Below are 21,300 nucleotides of genomic sequence, written 5' to 3'. Positions count from 1 at the left end.
GGGCTCACCTCGGAGTTCTCACGCTCCTCCTCCTGCACGTAGGCCTTCTTGATGACGTCCACCTGGGGAGCAGCACCTGCTCGAATGCCTTTTCCTGGGCAGTGGGGCCAGCCGGGCTCTCACCCCTCCCCAGCACACCCGCTGTCCCATCCTCGTGCCCGGGACCAGCCCAGTCTCACCAGCTCCTGCGGCCGCAAGCTGATGAGGATGCGCTCAGCGTTTTCACTGTCGTGCCGGCTCTCCATCAAGGCCAAGAGCAGCTTGGAGGCATTGTCCTGGGGGGCAGGGGGCACAGGCCACAGTCTCAGGGCCCCACTATACGCCCCACAACCTCCTCCTCTCGCTCCTCCAGCCCCCAAGTCTGCCAGGACCTTCTCCACCCCAGGCTTGCTGAGAAGGGGCTGCGTGCCCGCCACACCCTGCGGCACACATGCTCACACCCCAGGCCCACGGACGGCAGGAAGCTGTGGTGCGCCCGCGACGCGTTCACTTCCGCAGCAAGTGCCTGCCAGCGTGTCTGCTCACACAGGCACTCGCGGGTTACAGCGTGCCCGTGACACGTGTAACCTCCACACACCACCCCAAGCTCGTGCTCCCGCAGGATGCCGACATCACAGTCCCGCGTGCGCTCGACACACAGGTCACGCACGCGCATCACACACGCACGTGCCCGCTCCCCGCCGGCCCCACCTTGAGCTGCAGCACCAGGTCCACGCGGTACTTGCACAGGGGGCTGATGTCATTGAGGATCAGCGCGGTGATGATGTCTATGCCGTTGGACTCGTGCGTCACGATGCAGGTCTAGCAGGAGGCAGTGGGGACCAGCCCGGACTCCTCAGGGTGGCCCCAGAGCCCTCAACCGCCCCCCCACCGCCCTGCCCCTCCGCCAGCCCCCCACGCATCCACGCTGCCGTGCAGCCGTGCGCTCACCTGGTTCTCGTGGCAGGGGCCCTGGCAGTACTCCGTGAGGGTCTCCAGGGTCTGGGTGACGAGGCCCACATTGTCCTCGTTGATGTAGAGCCCCAGCAGCCCCAGGCCGCCCGTGGTGCTGCCGCACATGATGTCCAGGAACTGCAGCGTCTCACACACCAGGTTGTAGTTGGTCTTGTTGTTCTGGCAGCGCAGGAAGTTCTGCGGAGCAGAAGGTGGGCGTGGCGGGCTCCAGCGGAGCCTCAGGAGGGGGCACGAGGTGGCTCACGCAAGGTCACGACGCGGGGCAGTCAGCCACGGAGCAGCCGTGCCCAGCCAGGCCATGGGCACCAGGTACAGTGCCCTCAGTGCGACGGGTGGCGGTCGGCACGCCGGCTGCGTGGTGGGGACCGGCCGGGGCGGGCGCATGCTCACCTGCAGGTCGCGGTTGTGGTTCTCACACAGCAGCTGCAGGAAGCGCAGGATGGGCTGCATGATGAGCACCGACGTGCCCATCTCGTTGCTCTGCGCACGCTCGCTCACCTCGTGCCCCCTGCGCAGGCTGGGGCCCAGCGAGTATCCAGACGGGGAGCTGGGCATGGAGAAGGAGGCCACGCGGCCTGCGGGGGCGGGGGGCCTGGTGAGACGGTGACACCGCATGCCCGTCCCCTCCCGAGCCACCCCTGCACACCACGCCCCGTGAGCCCTTGGCTCTGCACCCTGCGCCCCGACCTTTGGCGGCAGGGCCGGGCAGCTCCCGGTCCTCACGCGGCTGGCTCCCCAGGTCGTTCATGTTCACGGCCACCGTGGACTTGGTCTCCTGCTGGGCCCGCTTCATGCGGTCGTGCAGCACCTTGAAGAAGCGCTCAGACTTCTTGTCGCTTGTCATCAGGTTGTAGAAGGACTTCTAGGGCGCAGGAGCGGAGGGAACAGCTCAGCACCGGGCCTGGCCCGCAGTGGCTCTAAGGGCCCCACCCCATGTGGCAGGAGCAAAGACGGCACAAGCAGGGCCCCTCCGCGCCCCGTGGATACTGAGGCTGGAGGACACAGGGACACTCGGGCCCCCGAAGAGGTGGGGGTGGGAGCCGGGCCGTCAGAGGTGGCAGGGAGGTGAGGGCCGGAGGGCACCCTGCCCGGTGCAAGGCAGAGCCCTGCACTGCCCTCTCCAGCCCCGGTGCTGCCCCTGGTCCTCTCTGCTCCCCCCATGCAGCCAGGGGATCCCCAGGATGTCTGAGTGCCACCCCAAACCTGCAACAGCTCCACCTCCCCGAGCACAAAAGCCACAGCCTCAGTGCCCTCCAGACCAGACCATGGCTGGGCACCTCCGACCCCAGGTCCTCTGCACTCCACCCGCTCCGGCCAGTGAGTGTGTGTCTGTCCCCGTCCTTCCCTGCAACACAACCCTGCCTCGGAGCCTGGCCTGACCCTGCTCTCCACACTGCCCGCGTCCCCGCTAGGGTGTGCGCACCAAGAACATAGGGCTCGGCTCCTCTCACGACTTGACCCTCTCTGCCTAGCATGCTGCGGGCGCGCAGGGCGCGCGGTGCTGGCGGTCAGATGTGAGGACGGGGCTCAAGCAGTTGGTGAGGCTTCCAGGGGGGGCAGGGCTGGCGGGATGCCGAAGGAGGGGAGGCCTGCAGCCATGCCCCTCCCACACCGGCCCCTCCCGGGCGGGAAGTGGCCCCAGCACCATGCAGCCACCCCGCCCGCACCTGGATCTCCGTGTTGCCCCCGTCCAGCAGGCGGATGGCCAGGCCGATGCTCTCCTGGAAGATCTTCTCATTCTTGGTGCTGGTGATGAGGTCGCACACCAGCTTGGTGGCCCCCTCCTTGTCCAGCCGGCACTGGGTGGCCCCGATCGCCGACCAGTCTTGGTCCAGGCCTGGAGGAGGGCCGCACTTGAGGGAGGGCTGCCAGGGTGGCAGAGGGGAGGAAGGGCCCAGGCGGGGGAGAGGAGGCCGCAGGAGGCGGGGGCGGGGCGGGCAGCACTGACCAGAGCCCACAGGGTCCGGGAGGTCCCCTCGCGAGCTGGACTTGCGGTTCTGGAGGTAGTTCTGCAGCAGCATCTTGCGGAGCTGGTTGCCCTGGGGGAGGATGGGCGTCAGATGCCATGGCGGCCCTTGGCCCGGCCCCAGCCGCCACCCACCCCGCCTGCCCGCTCGCTCACCCGGTCGCCATACTTGTTCTTCTTGAGCAGCATCTGCTGCAGCGTCCGCAGCACCTTGATGCACAGCTTCTCCTCCGACTCCATGAGGTCCTTGGTGTGCTGGATCAGCCTGCGGGAGGCGGCTGTCTCGCACCGTCCCCCCCCACTCCTACGCGTCCCCCACGGGGCCCCCTGGCCCAGGCCACCGCGTCCCCACTGCCCCGCGCCCGGCCAGCCGGCACTCGCTCACTTGGACAGGAAGCCGCCGCTCTCGCAGCGCTGATAGGCCTCACTGCCCTCCAGGAAGAGCAGCTCGGGCCAGTGCAGGACGTCCACCAGCACCGACAGCTCAGCCAGCACCAGGGGCTTCAGCCGCTCCTCCAGGGCGGTGATGATGTCCTGGGCAGGCAGGGCGGGCGGGGTCACTGCCAGCGAGGGCCTGGCGTGACGCGTCGTGATGGCCACCCCGCCCCGACTCTGCAGCCCGTACAGTGCCCGCCCTGCCGGAGGGCCCTGCCCCAGGCCACAGGCGCCCACAAAGCCTGTCCCCAGCCTGGCCCTTCTGGCCCCTCCTCTGGCTCCGTGTGACCCAGGGCAAACTGCCCTCTCCGAGCCTCATCCTGTTCCAGGCCTGGGAGGCGGCACGGAGTGTGCGGGGTAAGCAGGGGCTCCAGACCCACCTACCAGCAGCCCCGGACTCCCCTCACCCCCACAGGCCCGCGGGGAAGGGGCGGGCCGCCCACCTGCAGCTTCTCGATGATGTTCTTGTAGTCCCACTGGTTGGCGGTGGGCGTGACGCGGGGGAAGGTGCGCGTGGCCGTCTTGTAGCTGGCGGTGTTGCGCTGCGCGGCTGCAGCACAGCTGGCCCCACTGCTGAGCAGCGAGCTGATGTGGGCGTCCAGGTCCATGGGCAGCGAGATGGCCCGGCCCTTGGCTGGGGGAGACGGGGGTCAGGGGGCAGGGCACACTGCACCGAGGGTGAGGACCCCGCTGGCTCCATTCGAGGGACTGAGGTACTCTCTTCCCCGGGTGGGGTAAGAAGAATCTGGCTAGGCATGGGGGTGCACAACGGGAAGCTCAACACTCTGGGAGGCTGAGGCAGGAGTATGCCAAGTGTGAGCCCAGCTGGGGCAACTTAACAAGATCCTGTCTCAAAATAAAAAGTGTTCTAGAAAGGCTGGAGATGTAGCCCAGGGTGCAAGCTCTGGGTTCAATCCTGGTACTGCAGAAAAGGGGGAAGAAGGGAGATGGGGAGGTGGGGAAGGAGGGAGGGAAGGGACGGGAAAGAAAAGAAAGAAGAGGCACATACAGGCAGTCTCCGCCTCTGGTGCCACCTGACCCCGCCGGCCTCCTCCCTCCTCTGTCCTGCTCCTCTTCCCCTGCTTCCCTAAACTGGCCAGGCCACCCCACTGCCAGAACTGTGTGTAAACAAAACAGTGCACTGCCCTTGAGTTGGACAGTGCCACTCGGCTGCCCCCTCAGAGAGGTGGACCCCACTGGAGGGGACTTGCTGACAACCACCTGAGGCGCCAAGGGATGAGATGCTAAGTGTGAGGGCAGGCGCCTTGCAGCTCTGGGGTGCGAGGAGGGGAGGGCTGGTGTGGAGCTGTGGCACAGGCAGACTCACCCACCATGGCGAGGGTCCGGATGCAGACCTCCACGGAGCCCTTGTGCTGCTGCTGCAGCCACGGGCACTCGAGCAGCCGCGTGGTGGACTGCAGCAGCTGCACTACAATGGTCTGGTGTGTCTGCAAGAGGCCGCATGATGCCTGCTGCAGCTTGGGGTCCCCCAGGGCCAGCAACAGGGCCCAGAAGATGGGGGTACGCAGGACCTTCACCCACCACCCTGTACCTTCGTGCCTGTTAGAAAGCTGCCACCTTGTCTTGGCTGAGTGAATGCTGCACACCGTCCCCTGCCACCCCAGGACTGTCCCTAGCCCCTGGGCAGGACTTCCTGTTTGACAGTACCGTGCCCACTGCCACTCCTGACCCACAGGCACTGTGAGCTGATAGATGCTTTTTCCACTATCAGCTGGACTTGGGGCAACTCGTTACACAGCACAGGTAACTGTTACACTTGTTATCCCCACACACTGCCACGCAACAACAGCTCTGTTTTCAGGCCCTGCTCCCCTACACCAAAGCCAGCCGAGGCAGCCTGGGCCAGGCAGAGCCACTCACCTGCAGCGAGGTGCTGTTCTCAGAGAACGGGGAGCTGAAGAAGGCGTTGATCGTGTCCAGCACCACTGTCAGCACATACTTCTCCAGGGCGGGGTCAGACAGGCGCTTCTCACGCTTGCTGCACACCTGGGTGAGGAGAGGCCGCGGGGTCAGTGCGTGGGCCCCACTCCCACCGGTCCCGCCCCGGGGCGCCGCAGGACAGACCCGCGCCATGTCCAGGGTGAAGCTCTCGAAGAGGGTCCAGATGTGGTTGCTGGTATAGATCTCCTTCATCTCCACCTCCGTGTCCACGTAGCAGTGGTTCACGAAGTTCACGTAGGCCATCTTCACCTGGGCACAGGGGACAGGTCAGGCAGGTGCAGGGCCGCGCTGTCCCGCTCCTGCACAGGCCCCGGCCCACCCACCTCCCCGCCTCCCTGCTGGCCCCTCGAGGCACCACCCTCCACCCCACCTCGGTGATGCAGTCCTCGTGCGTCACCACCGACACCACGTCCTCCAGCGGCAGCAGGGACGTGCACTTGATCTCCGTGTAGACGTTCTTGCCTTCGGCGCAGGCGGCCAGCAGGTCCACCAGGGAGATGTGGTACATGAGGGGGCTGTGGTCCTCCACGCCGTCGCGCGCGGCCTTCATCATGTCCAGCAGGTGGGCCAGCGAGGCCTTGTCATTATAGAACACGACCACGTCGTCACCTGCGTTGGTCAGCTGCAGGGGGCACACAGCAGCAGATCCCTCAGTCCAGCTGCCCTGGATCCCGCTGCCCCTGCACATAGGTACCAGGGAGAGGCTGGGGCTCTGCCCACGGGGACGTCCTCCCTGCCCGAGCGGCAACTCTGCCAAGACCCCAGGACATCCTCCATCTCAACCTGCAGCCCGGTCCCTCCCCTCTGGGATTCCAGGGCAGATTTTTGTTTATCTCTTTTTTTTTTTTTCCAGTACTGGGGATTGAACCCAGGGCCTTTGCACTGAACTACCTTCCCAGCATTTTTCACACTTTATTTTGAGACAAGGTCTTACTAAGCTAAAGATGCCCAAGCTAGATTCGAACTCTCCATCCTCCTGTCTCAGCCTCCTAGCATGCTGGGATTACAAGCGTGCGACACCACACCCGGCCCCAGTGCAGAATTAAACCCTGTGGGGCACACCCTGCAGCCCTCTGCAGGCCCAGATCGCATCCTTCCCAGCGGGTGGGGCCGTGAGGCCTCCGGGCTGCCTCTCCCTCCCCACTCCTCAGCCCACCGGCGCCTCACCTCGGTCATGATCATGTCCTGGCACTTCTTGACGTACTTGCCCTCCGCCTTGATGACGGTGTGCAGGAAGTCCAGGTACTGCACGTGGCGCCCGTGCGTGGCCAGCAGGTGTACGAAGTGCTGCAGCACGGGCTCCCCGATCTCGGAGCAGAGCTGGTAGTTGTTCAGGAAGATGTGCTGCATGGTCTCTGCCTCCAGCAGCTGCGGGCACGCGGGCATCAGCACGGGTCCGGCGCCGCCCCGCACAGGCAGGCGCCCCAGGCCCGCACGCTCACCCCAGGCGTGAGGAAGAGGTGCAGGTGCTTGTGCAGCAGGGCCTGGTTGCCCGGGTTGCCGGCGCAGAACTTCTGCAGGAACTGGTGCGTGTAGCGCAGGATCTCCAGCATCTTGGCGTCTCCCTGCGTGCACGGGAGAAGGTGCTGGGCCCCCCGGAACAGGGAGGCCGGGCCACCTGAGCGGGCGTGGGGCGGCTGGGATGGAAAGGGTGAGGGGCGCAGGCCAGGGGTGGAGAGGAGCCCACGACTGGACTCCGGGCCAAGTGAGGTGAGGCCAGGGAGAAAAAATCGGGGTGAAACGAGGCCGCTAGAGAGCCCCCGGCCCAGGGAGGCTGGGGTCAGGTCAGGGCAACGTGGGCCAAGGGAAGGCGGCTGAGAGGGAGCCGGGAGGAGCTGCGGTCGAAGTGCAGCCGCGGGGTGAGCCGCGTGAAACCACAGTCCAGGTGGGTCAGGCTGGGGGCGGAGGTCAGCAACCAGGAGGACGCTAAGACTGGAGTCAGGCCCCAGGGGAGTCAGGGTGCAGGTCTGTACAGAGGCTCCCGCCAAGGCCAGCACTATGACCCGGCGTACAGATGGGCTGGGTCAGGCCTCACCATGGAGCTGCTGGGGGGGGGGGGGTCAGAGGTCGGAGGTCAAGGTCACCTTGTCATAAGGGATCTGCAGCAGGTCCAGCATGACCTTGTGGGCATCCATGTTCTTCAGAAGCCGCTGCTGCTTCTTCCGCATCTGCTCCCCGACCCCACACATCTTGTTCAGCCGCTCCAGGATCTGGGGGGAGGCAGGTAAGCCCAGGGCCCCCTCTATCCCCATCAGCTCCCCAATGCCGGCCCACCCCAGCTCACACAGGGGACGGGAGGGGGGTCACGCTGCTCAGTCAGCCCATCCAGCAGGCCAGGGATGCGCCAACGACCCAATTCCACCCACCCATAAAAGTAAATAGAACGGTATGATGGTGAAATGGAATTTCATTAAGTTCCCTCAGCTTTAAAATAATTCTGTCTGGCCCTTGGCAGGGCCGCTGTTAACACACCGGCAAAGCTGGAAGATGTCTCCGCAGAGGACAGGGGAGAAGGCGGGCGAGGCCGCCCTGCGGAGCCCAGCCCCGGCCCACGCGTCCCGCGCCAGCCACTCACGCCTTTGACGATCTGGTAGTTCTCACTGCCCTTCTCGCCCGGGGCCTCCTCGTCTGTGGGCCCCTGGGGGCAGAGACGGGCCCAGGGTCACAGTCTGCCCGGCCCTCAAGGGCTACCCTGCCCAGCTCCCTGCCCACGCACCTCCTTCTTGTCCTTGGCAGTGCCCGCCTCGCCCTCCTCGCCCTTGCCGCTGCCCTTTTTGTCCACCCACAGCTCTGACTTCTCCACCATGGTCCGCAGCCGGTCCAGCTCTGACTTGATCACCTTGTAGTTCTCCACATCCTGGGCCGAGATCAGCAGCTGCACCTGCGGGTGGGGGTGGGCCTGGCTCGTGGACGGCACCCCCGCCTCACGGTGATTCACAGAGCTCCGGCACTTTCCCCGGGCCGGGCGCCAGCCTCTCCCAGTGCCACCCTGCCACATCACCGGCTCCTCAGCCTCTACAGCCCTGCCGAAAGCTCGCCACCTCCAGGAAGCCTTCCCTGATGGCCACGGGCCTCCCTGCGCTCCCTGCCGTGGCTGCCACAGGACGTGGTTCCATCACCGGCTGACACGGGCGTCACTGGGCACTGGCTAAGAGGAACCTGAACTCCGAACCAGGGCCTGTGTCTGATTCCCATCTTCCCTACGAAGCTCCCTGTGCCTTGATTTACCCACTCCCATGGGGACTGAGAGAACCTCAGGGCCTGGCTCACACGGCACCCCGGTTAAGAGCCAGCCCCAGGCAGCAGAGGCATCTCACACAGAGCTGTCGAGAGGGCGGGACACGGTGACACCACGGTGACAAACCCCAGGGCCTCGGCAGGGCCGGGTGATGCACGCCAGGCCTCCCACAGCTCTTCACCCAAGAATGGTTTGCCTACTGCGAGGGGCCGCAGCACACACAGCCACTAAGCCAGGCAGGGGGAGCCGCAGGCGGCCAGAACACGACGGCCCTTACCCTGGGGGACCTGGGCAAGACCGAGAACCCCACATGTGCACCCCAAGCCCCGCCCAAGCCGCGAGCTCCTTCGCCACCGTTCACCTCAGTGCGCGGCGTGGGCTGAGGCGGGAGCCGAGGGGACCGTCACCTGCTTGAAGGTGTGCATGGCCTCCTGGCGCTGGCTGAAGTGCTTGAAGAGCAGCTGCAGGGCGCCCGAGACCAGCGGCGCGTAGTCGTGCATGGTGAGGTGGATGAGCACGCGCAGGAACATGCGGCCGCCCTCGTCGTCCACCTCCAGCATGCTGCTCGTCTTCCTGCGGGGCGGGGCGGAGGTGGGCCGGCGCTCTCTCCGGCCCCCTTGGCAGCGGGGCCCGGTGAGACGTGTGGTCAAAAGCTGCTATTTCCCATCGCTGTGCAAACAGCCACTGCTTGGGCCTCCCGAGGGCCCCTTGTGTCCCTGGGGCTGCCCCCGATTGAGCAAGCGCCTGAAGCAGAGACCCTCCTAGCGGACACACAGGCCCCACAGAGGTGAGAGAACACCCGACCCAAATGCAGCACTTCCTTCAGTGAGGCCCAGTGCCGTGTACCTGGTGAGGGTCCCCAGTAAAAACCAGACGTTTCCCGAGTGCCATGGAGCCGTCAGTGGGAACCGTAAGACGCCCTTTACACCTCCACCTCCCAGGAACAGTTTGTTTGTTTTTTTTTTGTCTTTTTGAGACAGGGTCTCGCTATGCAGTTCAGGCTGGCCTTGAGCTCACTTTCTAGCCCAGGCTGGTCTCGAACTCACAAAGATCCTCCTGCCTCAGCCTCCTGAGTGCTGGGATTACAGGCGTGCGCCACCACACCCGGCAGGAACAGTTCTAATTAATTAATTAATTAACAGTTCTAATTAATAGTTAAGGTGCTGATTCAGAGGCACATGTATCATGGTAGCTTCCATTTGTCTTCCTTGATATTGTGAAAACTATGGCTCGATGCCACCAGGTCCTCTGGGATCTCCTGGACTTTACTGTATTAATTTCAAATGCCTTCTGAGAAGGGGTCCGTGACCACGCTGGACACCACAAGGGCCAGGGCTCAGAATCAGCCCATCAGGGCAGTGACTGAGCGCACAACTCCACACCTCCTCCCGAGACAGGGGACCTCTGTCCAGCGGCTCCCCCAAGCCCGGTGCAGAGGCAGGGGATGACCTGCCCACGTGGATGCCCGAAGCCCACGTGGTCCCAGGCCCCAGGGGTTGGTCAGGAAAGGTCCCCAGGGACCACCAGCCCAGCCCCACTGCCCCCTGGCCTCACCCCACTCCGAACATTGCCTCCGCCTGCTCCCCAATGCGGTCCAGATTCATGTTGGCAGCTGTGGAGGGCAAGAGGGGCAGATGAGGTGCAGGGTAGGCCTACACCCAGGAAAGGTGGGGAGCAGAGAGACACCCGAAGCACCCCCTCGCCTGCCAGCCCGCCGGCCGGCCACTTCCAGGGCGGACACAGCCCGGATCTCTGCCACCCGGACCCCTGCAGGTAGGCGACCAGGGTCCCCGTCTGGCTCAGCCTCTGCCCGGCTGTGACTTTGGACAAATCCTGGCTCCCCTCTGGGCTCAGTTTCCCCAGTTAGGGGTAGAGGACTCCTGCCCTTCCCCTCAGTGTGCCAATCAAACCGGGCCTTGCAGAGGAGGGGCATTTGTGGGCTGGCAGACAGCAGGGCAGGGTGCAGTCCCCGCAGTCCATGCCCACCCCGTCCCTGCATCCCGGGCCGCAGGGGGCGAGCCGGCTCACTGGTGGAGTCGAAGGCGGGCGCCGTGCCATCGGCCCCGCTGTCCTGCATGGGAAACACCTCCACGAACTCCTTCTTGAAGACCGACAGCAGGTAGGAGATGCGGTAGTCCAGGCGCACGTTGAGGATGAACTGCGGGGAGGGCGAGGAGGACGGTGTGAGGGCCGGTCTGCGGCCGGGGGCCCTTCCCGCTCCTTGAGGGGTGACACGACCGCGAATGGCCTCTAGCATCCTGGGCTTCAGGTATGCTCTGGATGGAAAGTAATCAAGGCCCTCTGCCCAGGGATGCCCAGGGGACCCTCGGCTGGCTCTGCCCCAGCGGCAGGACCTGGCCCCTCCCAGCAGGGGGCACCCCCACCACAGGCCCACCCGGTCTGTCTCCCGGCCTGAGGACACTGACAGGAAAGGGAACTACACTCCCCAGGTCCATGGCCGACTCTTGTCATCCCACCCTCGCTGCCACACAGACCCTGGGGCTCTTGGGCACGGGAAGCTGAGGCCTAAGGACACGGGGTTTGCCCCTGGCCGGCCTCCGTGCTCACGGGGCACGGTCTGGCCATACCTCAGGATACAGGCATGGAAGCACCGGACGATCAGAAGCCCCTTCCCTGACCCCCGACCGGACCCTGGGCCAGCTGGGTCCCCATGTGGGCGGGCACTTTCCCATTGCATGGTGACCACAAGGCTCTCATCCTTCCCCGGGACCCCGCAAGACCGTTCCCCATGTGTTGCTGGTAGTCTTGGGTGAGCCCCGAACAGGGGTGAAGAAATCTCTGATCTCTAGCTCCATGCAGAAGCCATCACTCCCCCACTTTCCTCAGGGGGAGGTGGGAGATGGGGCCCGGCCCTGCGCACACTGGAGTCGCTGGAGGGTTTCTCACAGACTGTGGCCCCACCAAGCTGACGCACGTCCACCAGATCCTCGGGGGCGCTCCCACCCCCAGTCCAAGGACTGCACTTTGAGGACCGCTGGGCCAGGCGGCCGGTCAGCGTGCGGCCTCCTGGGCTGGACACTGGGCTCGGGGAGGGCTGCCCTGCCTGCCACCTGCAGGATGTCCAGGATCTTCAGCTTGGTCTCCATCACCACGATGGCCTCGTTGTTCTCGAACTTGCTCCTGTCCAGGGGCTCGGGGGCGCTGGCACCGGCGGGCAGGTTGGGGGCGCCAAAGACAGACTGCTTGCGGCTCAGCACCATGGTGGACATCATGTGCCCCACGCCCTGGATGGACCGCCGCACGTTCTTGCCTGCAGGTAACAGGGAGGGGGTGCGGTTGGGGGGAGGTGGGGTGCACACACCGTCCCCCTCAGCTGTAGGGCCCAGGCTCGCCAAGGAAGGGCCAGGGCTAACCCAGCAGGCTTCCTGGAGGAGGTGATGGGGCGGGTGCCCCCCAGCCAAGCGCCGACAGCAACTTGCCAGACCCAGGGGTCACCATGACACCCAGCAGGCACCCCCTGGTCCAGCCCAGGCTGCAGCCCACAGACCCCCCTTGACACAGCCAGGAGGAGGAGGTCACAGGGGCCTGAGGAGGAGACTGCTCAACCCAGGGCAGTGGGGGGCCAGGCGGCGCACAGCCTCACCGCCGGGGTCCTCGTACGCCTGCAGCACGGCTGGGGGCCCCTGCACGCAGTCAATGATGCCCAGCAGCGTGCGTGTGAGGCGCAGTAGCTCGCTGAAGCTGTAGAAGCCGAAATAGATGAGGTTGTGCGCCAGACTGACCACCTGAGGAGGGGCGGGGCCGGTGTGAGGGGCGGGGCCTTTGCGGTGGGCGGGGCCGAGACAAAGCTTGAAGAGCGAGCGAGCGGGGATGGGGATGTGGACGTGGAGGCGCTGCCCTTTCCCGGGTGTGGAAGTGTACAGCTCCCCTCACCCCCCACCCTAACCCTGTAATCCCAGCACTCTGGGAGGCTGAGGCAGGAGGATCGCAAGTTTGAGCCTAGCCTGGGCAACTTAGCAGCAACTTATTGAGACTGTCTCAAAATAAAAAAAATCCAGAACTGGCTGGGGATGTAGCTCAGGGCAAAGGGCCTGGGGTTCAATTTCCGGTACCCTCAAAATGAAAGAAAACACGGCTACAGCTGGGGGAGTCCTGGCCATCTGTGTGGCTGCCCCCCCATGCTGGCTGGGGGCAGGGAGGAAAGCGGGGTGCAGACGGAGGCCCAGCGTGGGGGAGCCGGAGCCCGCCGAGCCGCCCACCTCGTAGGTGAGCATGTTCTTCTCCTCGTTGGCGAAGGGCACGGCCTCGCTGACCACGTTGTTGAGGTAGTCCTCCACGAACTCCATGGTGCTGGCGAACTTGTTCTTCTTGTCGTCTCGGGAGGCGTTCAGGTTGGAGTCGTAGCTGGGGCGGAGGAGGAGGAGGCGGTGGCGTGAGGGTCCCGCGTGCCACCCCTGGTCCCGCTCGCTCCGCCCCCCAACCCTCCCGCCGCCCTCTCACTCCTTGATGGTGATGGCCGTGGGGATCTCGGTCCAGAGGCGGGCGAACTTGACAGGTGTGACCAGCTCCTGGGGGTCGCGGTCCACATGCACGTGCAGCATCAGGTGGCAGAAGGAGGCACGCAGGTCGAAGGGCAGCATCTCGTCCGCCATGCACAGGAAGATGAGGTCCACGCCCAGCTGCTGGGAGATCTCGTCGATGGCCAGGTACTGGCGGTCCAGGCACATACGGGCGAAGAGCTTCAGCTGGTACCTGCAGGGTGGGAAGGGGAGGGCGCAGCGGGCAAGGCTATGGGAGGGGCCAGCACTTGGGTCTGGGCTCGGTGAGGGCCCAGGGTCACCAAGAGGCCAAGGGCCTGGGAGGCTGAGGCAGAAGCATGGCAAGTTCAAGCCCAGCATGGGCAACCTAGCGACTTAGCGAGGCCCTGTCTCACAATAAAATTTTTAAAGGAGTAGAGATGTGCTGGGTGTGGTGGCACATGCCTGTGATCCCAGCACTCAGGAGGCTGAGGCAGGAGGATCACCTTGAGTTTGAGGCCAGCCTGGACTACATAGATGAGACACTATCTCAAAAAAACAAAAACAAACAAAAAAAGTGGAGATGTAGCCAGTGAAGGCCCCGGATTCAGTTCCCAGTACTGCAAAAAAAAGTGGCGGAAGGACTTGGTGAGACAACGCACCGGCCACTGCAACGGGAAGCACCCGGATGTAAGGGTGGCAGGAAGCCCACGTGTGTGATGAAGAGTAAGTGCAACTGTCCCCTTCTGGCTCAAAACGCTCTGGCCCGGCCAGGATAGGCCCGTGCAGGGAAGAGGCGGCTGGAGGGGGCAGAGTGGGTGTGTGTGGCCTGCATGGCAGAGGGTAATGGGTCGGGGAGATGGCTCTGCTCCGGGCCCTGTCACATCCCGGCCTCCTCCTGGGGACCAGGTTACTCCAGTGAGCTCTGCAGCCCGACAGCCTGAGCGGGAAGCGGGACTCGACACTGTGTGACCTCCGGCGAGCTCCTTGATCTCTCTGTGCTTCTGCTTCCCCAGCTTACAAGGAGGGTGATGAGCGGAGGGTGAATGAGGGGCCGGTGGGTGCTGAAAGCAGTGGCTGGTATGTGGTGGGCAGTCAGGAGGCCCATCGGATACCTGCTATCAGATCAGGTTTCTTTTCTCTTTTGTTTTATTTTATTTATTGGTACTGGGGCTGGACACAGGGCCTTCACACTGAGCTACACGTCCAACTCTTATTTTCTGTTTTGAGACAGGGTCTCACTAAGTCACTAAGCGGCCCAGGTTTGGTTCGAACTTGCAGTCCTCCTGCCTCAGCTTCCCAGCATGTGCCAGGCCCTGGGGTGCCTCAGCTTCCTGCCTCGAACTTGCAGTCCTCCTGCCTCAGCTTCCCAGCATGCTGAGGTTAGGTTTTTCTGAAGCCCGGTCCCCGTGCTGATCCTGGCCTCAGGGCCACCTGGCGCTCCTGGGGTTGCACGTGGCCCTCCTCGCACCCTCCCGCCTGCCCCCCACGCCGCTGGCACTCAGCCCCGGCCCGCACCTGTAGTAGCTGAGCACGTTCTCGTCATGGGCATTGCCCGCCCGCGCCTCCTGCGCCAGCTGCCGCACGCTCTTCTCGTGGTGTTCGTTGTTCCTGTCGGTCCACGTGAGCCACACCTCCTCCTCCGAGTACTCGATGCTCAGGTACTCGTGGGACTGGGCCATCTCCTTCACCGGCCGGAGCCTGCGGACCAAGGACGCCTCACGTCTGCCGCTCACTGTGGGACCCTTGCCTCCGGGCCCTGCCTGGCCACCCCAGGGCCTGGCACAGAGCCGGCACAGCAGCACTGGTCCCTGTCTGCAGAGCGCAGGGTGCCCTTCTAGCCTGAACCCCACAGGCCCTGAGCTCAGGCTGCCCGCCCCCGCGGTGCCCAGAGAGCGCCCCGCAGCTCACTCGGTCTGGATGAGGATGTCACTGTTCTTGGGGTCCAGCACACACTTGCAGATGAGCTCCTGGGTGACGGGGATGGCGATGTGGTTGGACACACACAGGTCCGAGAGGTAGTCCAGGAACCTGGGGTGGCGGCAGCAGGCCGGCGGGGCTCAGGCTCCTGCCCCCTCGCCCCAAAGAGCCCCTGACCGCTCCCGCTCCCCCGCCGGCTGCCTGGGCTCCTGGGGCAAAGGGGACGCACAAACACGATGCCTGTCGCCTGGGAAGGATCTGGGGCCCCTGCTCTAGCTGGGGTCACTCCTCTGCCTGCTAGATTGGGCCGAATCCAGGAAGGTCCCCCAGCGGGGCTGCTCTAAGCCCAGGGCAGGAGGAGCACAGGCGGGCGCTGCGCAGGACGGGCTGGGGGGCGCACCTGGGCTCCCGGTTCTTGCGCACGAGGCTCACGAAGGTCTCCACCTCCGTCTTGGTGATGTGCTTCTCCAGCAGCTTCCGGTTGTTATGCAGCAGGGCGGTGATGGTGTCCTCGGCCAGGATGTCGTAGCCGATCTGTGACTGCATCATCCCAAACTGCTTGGCAATGTGCTCCTGCGGGCAGAGGGCTGGGGTCACAGCGGCCCCGGGCCAGACCAGGCGCGGTGGCGCAAGCCTGTAATCCCAGCACTCGGGAGGCTGAGGCAGGAGGAGTGCTTCGAGTTCAAGGCCAGCCTGGGCTACACAACAAGACTCTGTCTCAAAAAAAAGGACACAGAGAGCCCAGCTCTTCTCCAGAACACTTCCCCAGACCCCAAGATGGGGACACAGCCCAAGTGGGGGACCCGCACCCTAAAACGGTGGCGGTGTGGGAAAGGGCAGGTCGGTGGTTGCAGAGCCATCTAGCCCCGGGTCAGCCTCCTGCCAGAGTGAAACCTCAGAGGCAGTGGCCACTGTCTGGCAGGGCCAGCTCCTTAGTGTGTGGGCCCAGCGCAAGATGATGCAGTAGAAATTCTGCTTCAGCTGGGCGTGGTGGTGCACGCTTGTAATCCCCGCACTTGGGACGCTGGGGCAGGAGAATGGTTGCGAGTTCAAGACCAGCATGGGCTACAAAGTGAGCTCACGGCCAGCCTGAAATGCATAGCGAAACTTGGTCTCAAAACAAAACAAAAAACCACAAAAACAAAAACATGGTCAGGCCTGGTGACGCACACCTGTATTCCTAGCACTCAGGAGGCTGAGGCAGGAGGATCATTGTGAGTTCGAGACCAGTCTAGGCTACAAAGTGAGCTCAAGGCCAGCCTGAACTGCATAGCAAGACCCTGTCTCAAAAAGACAAAAAAAAAAATTCTGCTTGAAAATGAAGAATTTGAAGCCAGGCGTGATGACTCAATCTCAAAAATAAGAAAGGGCTCCATGCCGATTCGACCCCCAGGACAGCAAATGAATAAATAAATAAAAAGCTCAAGAGGGCCCCAGCAGAGCATCAGGCCTGGGGAGGGCATCTGTGAGGCCCTAGCAGGCCGCACAGCCAGGAGGCAGCTGGCTGTCCCATGTCCCCATGGCGCGCGTCCAGGGTGCCGCACGGCCTGGGGACCTCACGGGCGCCCACCTGGTTCTTGCGGTAGTCCTCCTGGGAGTGCCGCAGCACGCGGTAGCAGAGGCGGAACATGTGCTGGTAGGGTGCGTTCTTCTGGTCCGACAGCTCCTCCAGCCGCACCAGGGGGCCTTCCCCGCCCTTGTCTCTGAAAGGGGCCTTCAGGATGCCGAAGATCTAGGGACAAAAGGAGGGTCTCCTGCACCTATCCCCCAACCCCTCAGCACCCTGGAGACCCTGAGTCCTGACTAACCCTCCAAGCCCCCAGGACATGAACCCCAAGCCGAGTCTCAGCTGGGCAGTCGCTCCTAGTCACCCTCACTCCCAGCTCCTGACCAAGAAGAAAGTGGGTGCAGTTACACAGATTTTACAAGTCAGGTTGGACAGAATGAGAAACTGTTCTAGAACAGAAGTGAAAGAAACAAAACAGCAGAACAGAATGAAAAACCTTAGTTGGAACCTGGTTAAATCGATATCAAGCACTGAAAAGATATTTTATAATCCCAGCACTCAGAAGGCTGAGGCAGGAGGACCACCATGAGCTCAAGGCCAGCCTGAACTATATAGTGCAAGACCCTGACTAAAAAAAAGACATTCTGGGAAAGCTGGAGACATGGGTATGGACTGGTATTACTGATGGTTTTCTCAGGTGGTGAAGGTGCTGTGGACATGTAGGACAGGAGGAGCCTGGTGAGGATGTCGCAGTACACAGCACTCTTGCCGAAATGCACGGATCAAAGGGGGACAGCAGACACAGGGCTACACAAAGCCAGGACTGCAAAACTGTCACCAGTGAGCTAAAGTGGTAAATAACACCACCATCACTGATCCACTCTTTAATACCTTCTCAATATTTGAAAATTCTTATGATAAAATATTTTGAAAGAAAAAAAAAATCTAAGCATAAGCCACTCACGGTGCTATAGGCCTGTAATGCCAGCACCTTGGGAGGCTGAGGCAGGAGGATGGCGAGTTCAAGCCTAGACTGAACAACTTAGTGACTTAGTGAGTCAAAAAAAAAAAAAAAAATGGGGACTGGGGATGTAGCTCAGGGCAAAGGCCCTGGGTTCAGTCCCTGGTGTTGCAAAACAAGTTTAAGAAAAAATTTTTAAAGTATATATAATTTTGTTAGGTATGAGTTTTGGACCCAGCATCTTGTGTTCAAATCCTGGCCCTGCGGCTTCCCCGCTGTGTGCTCAGGGTCAGGCGGCTCCCCCTGTGGCCCACAGATCCCCTTCCTTCCTCCTCTCTCTCTGCGGCGGGGACGGAGCCCAGCGCCTCGCACACCCAGGCCTCGCACTCAGGTAAGCACCCGCCCGAGCCGCCGCCCGTTTTCCACGTCTTGCGGGGGCGGTGCAAGCCCAGGGGAGAGCGGGGAGCCACACACACGGCCACGCGGGCGTCCTGCCCCGCCGCCACGCTCCCCGTCACCCGGGCACCTGTTTGAGGATGTTCTGCTCCCTCATCAGCTTCTGCCGCTCCCGGTTGGGCTTGGTGACCATGATATCCAGGACGTTCTGCCCATTGTTGGGGACATCGCTGACAAAGAACACCAGGTCCTCCAGCAGCTGGATGACAAACCTGGGCAAAGGGACGCCAGGTGACAGGTGTGACGTGCTGAGCCTGGGCAACCACCCCTCCCGGACACGGCACTCACGAGGCCCCTCACCGCCCTCTGCCGAAGCACAGGGCCTAGCATAGCATCGGCCTCACTTCTGTCCCAGCCCCCTCTGCCTGGTTCCTGCTGCGACCCGGGCGGCGCGAGCCCCGGAAGTCCCCGGCCCTCCCCGCGCCCACCTGCGGTCATTCTGGCTGATGAAGCCCTCGTTGAGTTTCTCCACGGCGCTGGCCAGCATGGAGCTGGCGTCGTTGGCGAAGTCCAGGTCACGGATCTCGGACACGGGCACAGACACGATGGCAAAGGCCTCCTTGTCCTCCTTGGTGGGGCAGGTGCCCAGCTGCAGGGACAGGGGTCAGCAGGGCAGCTGTGGTCGGCCCCAGCCCCGGCCCCGGCCGCGGCCCCAGCCTGGCAGCCGCACCATGAGGCGGATGGGCCGCTCCTCGTCCACGTCGATGGGCACGTTGGTGCTCTGGATCCACGTGTTGGTGCACAGGTGCCGCAGCCGCACGTAGGAGTTCCTGCAGGCGGGGGCAGGGAGTGCTCAGCCTTCCCCGACCGCACCGCACCTGACAGCCCTGCAGCAGGGCCACCCGCACGGCCGGGAAGCCCGCAGCCAGGGCCGCACGGAGGAAGTCCGAGCCTGGGCCTAACCCTGGGGCCGGGATTCGCACACACGAACGAGGCTACTCGGACTGTTTATCCCGTTTAATGTAGAACGGCATGTGCTTTGCAGAAACCCTCATCTGATTATGAGATACAAGACCGTCTTTTTTTCTTTTCTTTTTTGCCAGACTCAGGATTAAACCTGGGCCTTTGCACTGAGCTACAGCTCTAGCCCTTTTTATTTTATTATTATCATATTTTTAACTTTGAGACAAAATTTCACTAAGTTGCTAAGTTGCCCAGACTGGGCTTGAACTTTTAATTGTCCTGCCTCAGCCTCTCCCAAAGGGCTGGAATTGTAGGCACGCACCACCATGTCCAGCTACGAGATCATCTTTCTGCGATGAAAAATGACCTGAATCTCAAATGCATCTGGCCCCAAGACCTTCAGGCCAGAGACTGTGAGTCCACTGTCTCAGTTAACCCTCCCCGAAGCCCTGTGGGTGGGTGGACTGGATATTCCCACTTTCCAGATGAGAACGCAGAGGCAGAGTGACTGAGTCCACTGCCGGAAGTCATGCAGCTAGGTCCGGACTGATGCTTGGCAGGGCCAGGGGCCCGGGCTCCCCGCCATGTTCGGGCTTCCCATGCTGCTACACCCAGAAAAACTATCAGGCAGCCTGTGCTCGGTCACCCGGAAGGGCGGGACAGGCGCTGACACTGGACAGAAGCCCCTATCCATACGGTGGTAGAACTCAGGGGCCCCCTACCACTGAGCTATGTCCCCAGCCCTTTTGAATTTTTTACTTTGAGATAGGGACTCACTAAGTTGCCCAGGCTGGGCTTGAACCTGTGACGACAAGAGGCTTTTAAAAAGGTAATGAGCACAAGACAGCACCAAGCATGTTCAGAACCCAGGCCTGGGCACAGGGCAGGCAGGCAGTGACGGCCAGCTGCCTGCAGATCTGAGCTGACCCCAGAAGCCAAAGAACCTCAGGACAGAGAACAAGAGCATCGGAAGGTCCCCAGAACCCCCACAGCGCAGGTACACGGCACACACCCACCTCGGCACGAAGGAGTCTGTTTTCTGCAGGGTGGTGGGGTCCAGTTCAAAGAGAGAGGCGATGTCGTTGCCATGGGGCACGGCCACCAGGCGGTATTTGATCTTCTCCCCGGCGTTTCTGCGGCCTGCACGGCCCTGGGCCCCCTGCCGTGAGCCCCCAGGTCAGGCAGCAGCCCCTCCGGTCAGGCAGCAGCCCGAGTCAGGCCCTAAAACACGGGGGAGCCCACCCAGGGGCCTTCTCCTGCCCGCTCCCCTGACACGCAGCCCCGCCCTGTGCTCCCCAGGAGGCCCACGGTCCTCACCACTCCTGCTGCCTTGGGGTCTGGGGCATCGCCTTTGTAGCTGGGGTTTTCCTGGACAAACACAGGTCGGGGCTACTGGACACCACAGTTACCCCAGGACAGCCCTGGGCCTCTGCCCTCCCCGGGGCACCCACCCTCGCTCCCAAGCCCGTGTCACCCAAGGACAGCCACAAATGGCCCTATAGTCGCACACACACATATACACACACACTCATGTCCTCTACGCACTGCAAGTGGACAGCCTGGGGCTGGCATTGAAACCGGGGTGCTCTCCCACCGAGCTACACCCCCAGCCTCTTCTTTTTATTTTATTCTTTATTTTAAGACAGGGTCTCAGTAAATTGCCCAGCCTGGGCTCAAACTTGGAATCCTCCAGCCTCAGCCTCCCCAAGTGCCGATTACAGGCGGCACATGTGTCACCACCCCCAGCTGGAGTGGCACTTCTGCTGATGCTCCACTCCCAGTGCAGAGAAGAGCAGCTGGCTCACACCAGGCGCTTGGTGGTATCTGGCTCCTTACAGCTGCACGTTTATGTTCTGGTATCTGCTCAATACGCGCATGAGTGCAGCCACGCCAGGGCCCCAGGCTCAGGTGCCCACGTGTGCCGTGTGTGCAGGGCCCTCCTGGCACACGGCCCGACCCCTCGGGATGCCCTCTGCCTCCCGCTCACCTCAGCAGCCAGGTAGTTGCCTGTGGCCAGGTGTTTGAAGCGGTACAGGCCGTTCCAGTGGCCGGCGCCTCCGCGGCAGGGGTCGTGATGGACAACCTGGGGTGCAGGGGTGAGGGGCAAGGAAGGCAGCCTGGGGTCAGGGCAGGGCGTAAGTGCCACCCTGGGGGCCGGAGACCTGCAGGGAGCTGGGTGCTGAGCCTCCCGGGCTCCTGGCAGACCCCACCCTCCCGGCTGCCAGGGTGGGGAGGCGGGGGCGCCCTGGGGGCAGGCTCTCACCTCCACCTCCCAGAGCGCATTGGAGCTGGTGGCGGAGGTGGCCGACTGGCGCAGGGTGGTCCGCAGGAAGACCTGCAGCTTGCCCTTGTACTCATCACAGGTCAGGAACTTCTCCTGCTCCGCGTGGAATAGCCGCACGACGTCTCCCTGGCAGCACGAACAGGTCAGGGCACACACAGACCTCCTCCGAGGGCCCGCCCAAGTCCAGGCACAGGCCGTGGCCAGCAGCGCCTCTTTTTTTTTGTTTTGTTTTTCTC

At 63.1% G+C, this 21,300-nt stretch overlaps 1 protein-coding gene across 1 annotated transcript in view; it reads right to left on the bottom strand.

Moving 5' to 3' along the window:
* Nucleotides 1-21,300, bottom strand: part of Itpr3 (inositol 1,4,5-trisphosphate receptor, type 3) — a gene marked incomplete at its 5' end in the record, with an annotated part of 50,928 nt that overhangs the window by 7,273 nt on the left and 22,355 nt on the right. The window contains 38 exon segments of the mRNA XM_005389506.2: nucleotides 1-62; nucleotides 180-275; nucleotides 691-801; nucleotides 931-1,131; nucleotides 1,345-1,529; nucleotides 1,642-1,816; nucleotides 2,622-2,791; nucleotides 2,903-2,993; nucleotides 3,077-3,185; nucleotides 3,306-3,454; nucleotides 3,799-3,989; nucleotides 4,683-4,803; nucleotides 5,237-5,362; nucleotides 5,441-5,566; nucleotides 5,688-5,939; nucleotides 6,485-6,685; nucleotides 6,760-6,882; nucleotides 7,402-7,527; nucleotides 7,893-7,955; nucleotides 8,034-8,198; nucleotides 8,963-9,128; nucleotides 10,110-10,167; nucleotides 10,584-10,713; nucleotides 11,627-11,826; nucleotides 12,160-12,301; nucleotides 12,776-12,920; nucleotides 13,017-13,268; nucleotides 14,552-14,734; nucleotides 14,945-15,064; nucleotides 15,354-15,526; nucleotides 16,524-16,685; nucleotides 17,948-18,089; nucleotides 18,306-18,466; nucleotides 18,548-18,647; nucleotides 19,797-19,939; nucleotides 20,098-20,148; nucleotides 20,768-20,863; nucleotides 21,044-21,190. Coding sequence (XP_005389563.1) covers nucleotides 1-62; nucleotides 180-275; nucleotides 691-801; nucleotides 931-1,131; nucleotides 1,345-1,529; nucleotides 1,642-1,816; nucleotides 2,622-2,791; nucleotides 2,903-2,993; nucleotides 3,077-3,185; nucleotides 3,306-3,454; nucleotides 3,799-3,989; nucleotides 4,683-4,803; nucleotides 5,237-5,362; nucleotides 5,441-5,566; nucleotides 5,688-5,939; nucleotides 6,485-6,685; nucleotides 6,760-6,882; nucleotides 7,402-7,527; nucleotides 7,893-7,955; nucleotides 8,034-8,198; nucleotides 8,963-9,128; nucleotides 10,110-10,167; nucleotides 10,584-10,713; nucleotides 11,627-11,826; nucleotides 12,160-12,301; nucleotides 12,776-12,920; nucleotides 13,017-13,268; nucleotides 14,552-14,734; nucleotides 14,945-15,064; nucleotides 15,354-15,526; nucleotides 16,524-16,685; nucleotides 17,948-18,089; nucleotides 18,306-18,466; nucleotides 18,548-18,647; nucleotides 19,797-19,939; nucleotides 20,098-20,148; nucleotides 20,768-20,863; nucleotides 21,044-21,190 — 5,414 coding nt within the window.

Source organism: Chinchilla lanigera, unplaced genomic scaffold (genome assembly GCF_000276665.1).
Source record: "Chinchilla lanigera isolate Chin_1 unplaced genomic scaffold, ChiLan1.0 scaffold00036, whole genome shotgun sequence".
In the NCBI taxonomy this organism is placed as follows: domain Eukaryota; kingdom Metazoa; phylum Chordata; class Mammalia; order Rodentia; family Chinchillidae; genus Chinchilla; species Chinchilla lanigera.
The sequence above is the reverse complement of the archived record's forward strand: the minus strand, read 5'-3'. Positions and strand labels throughout refer to the sequence as shown.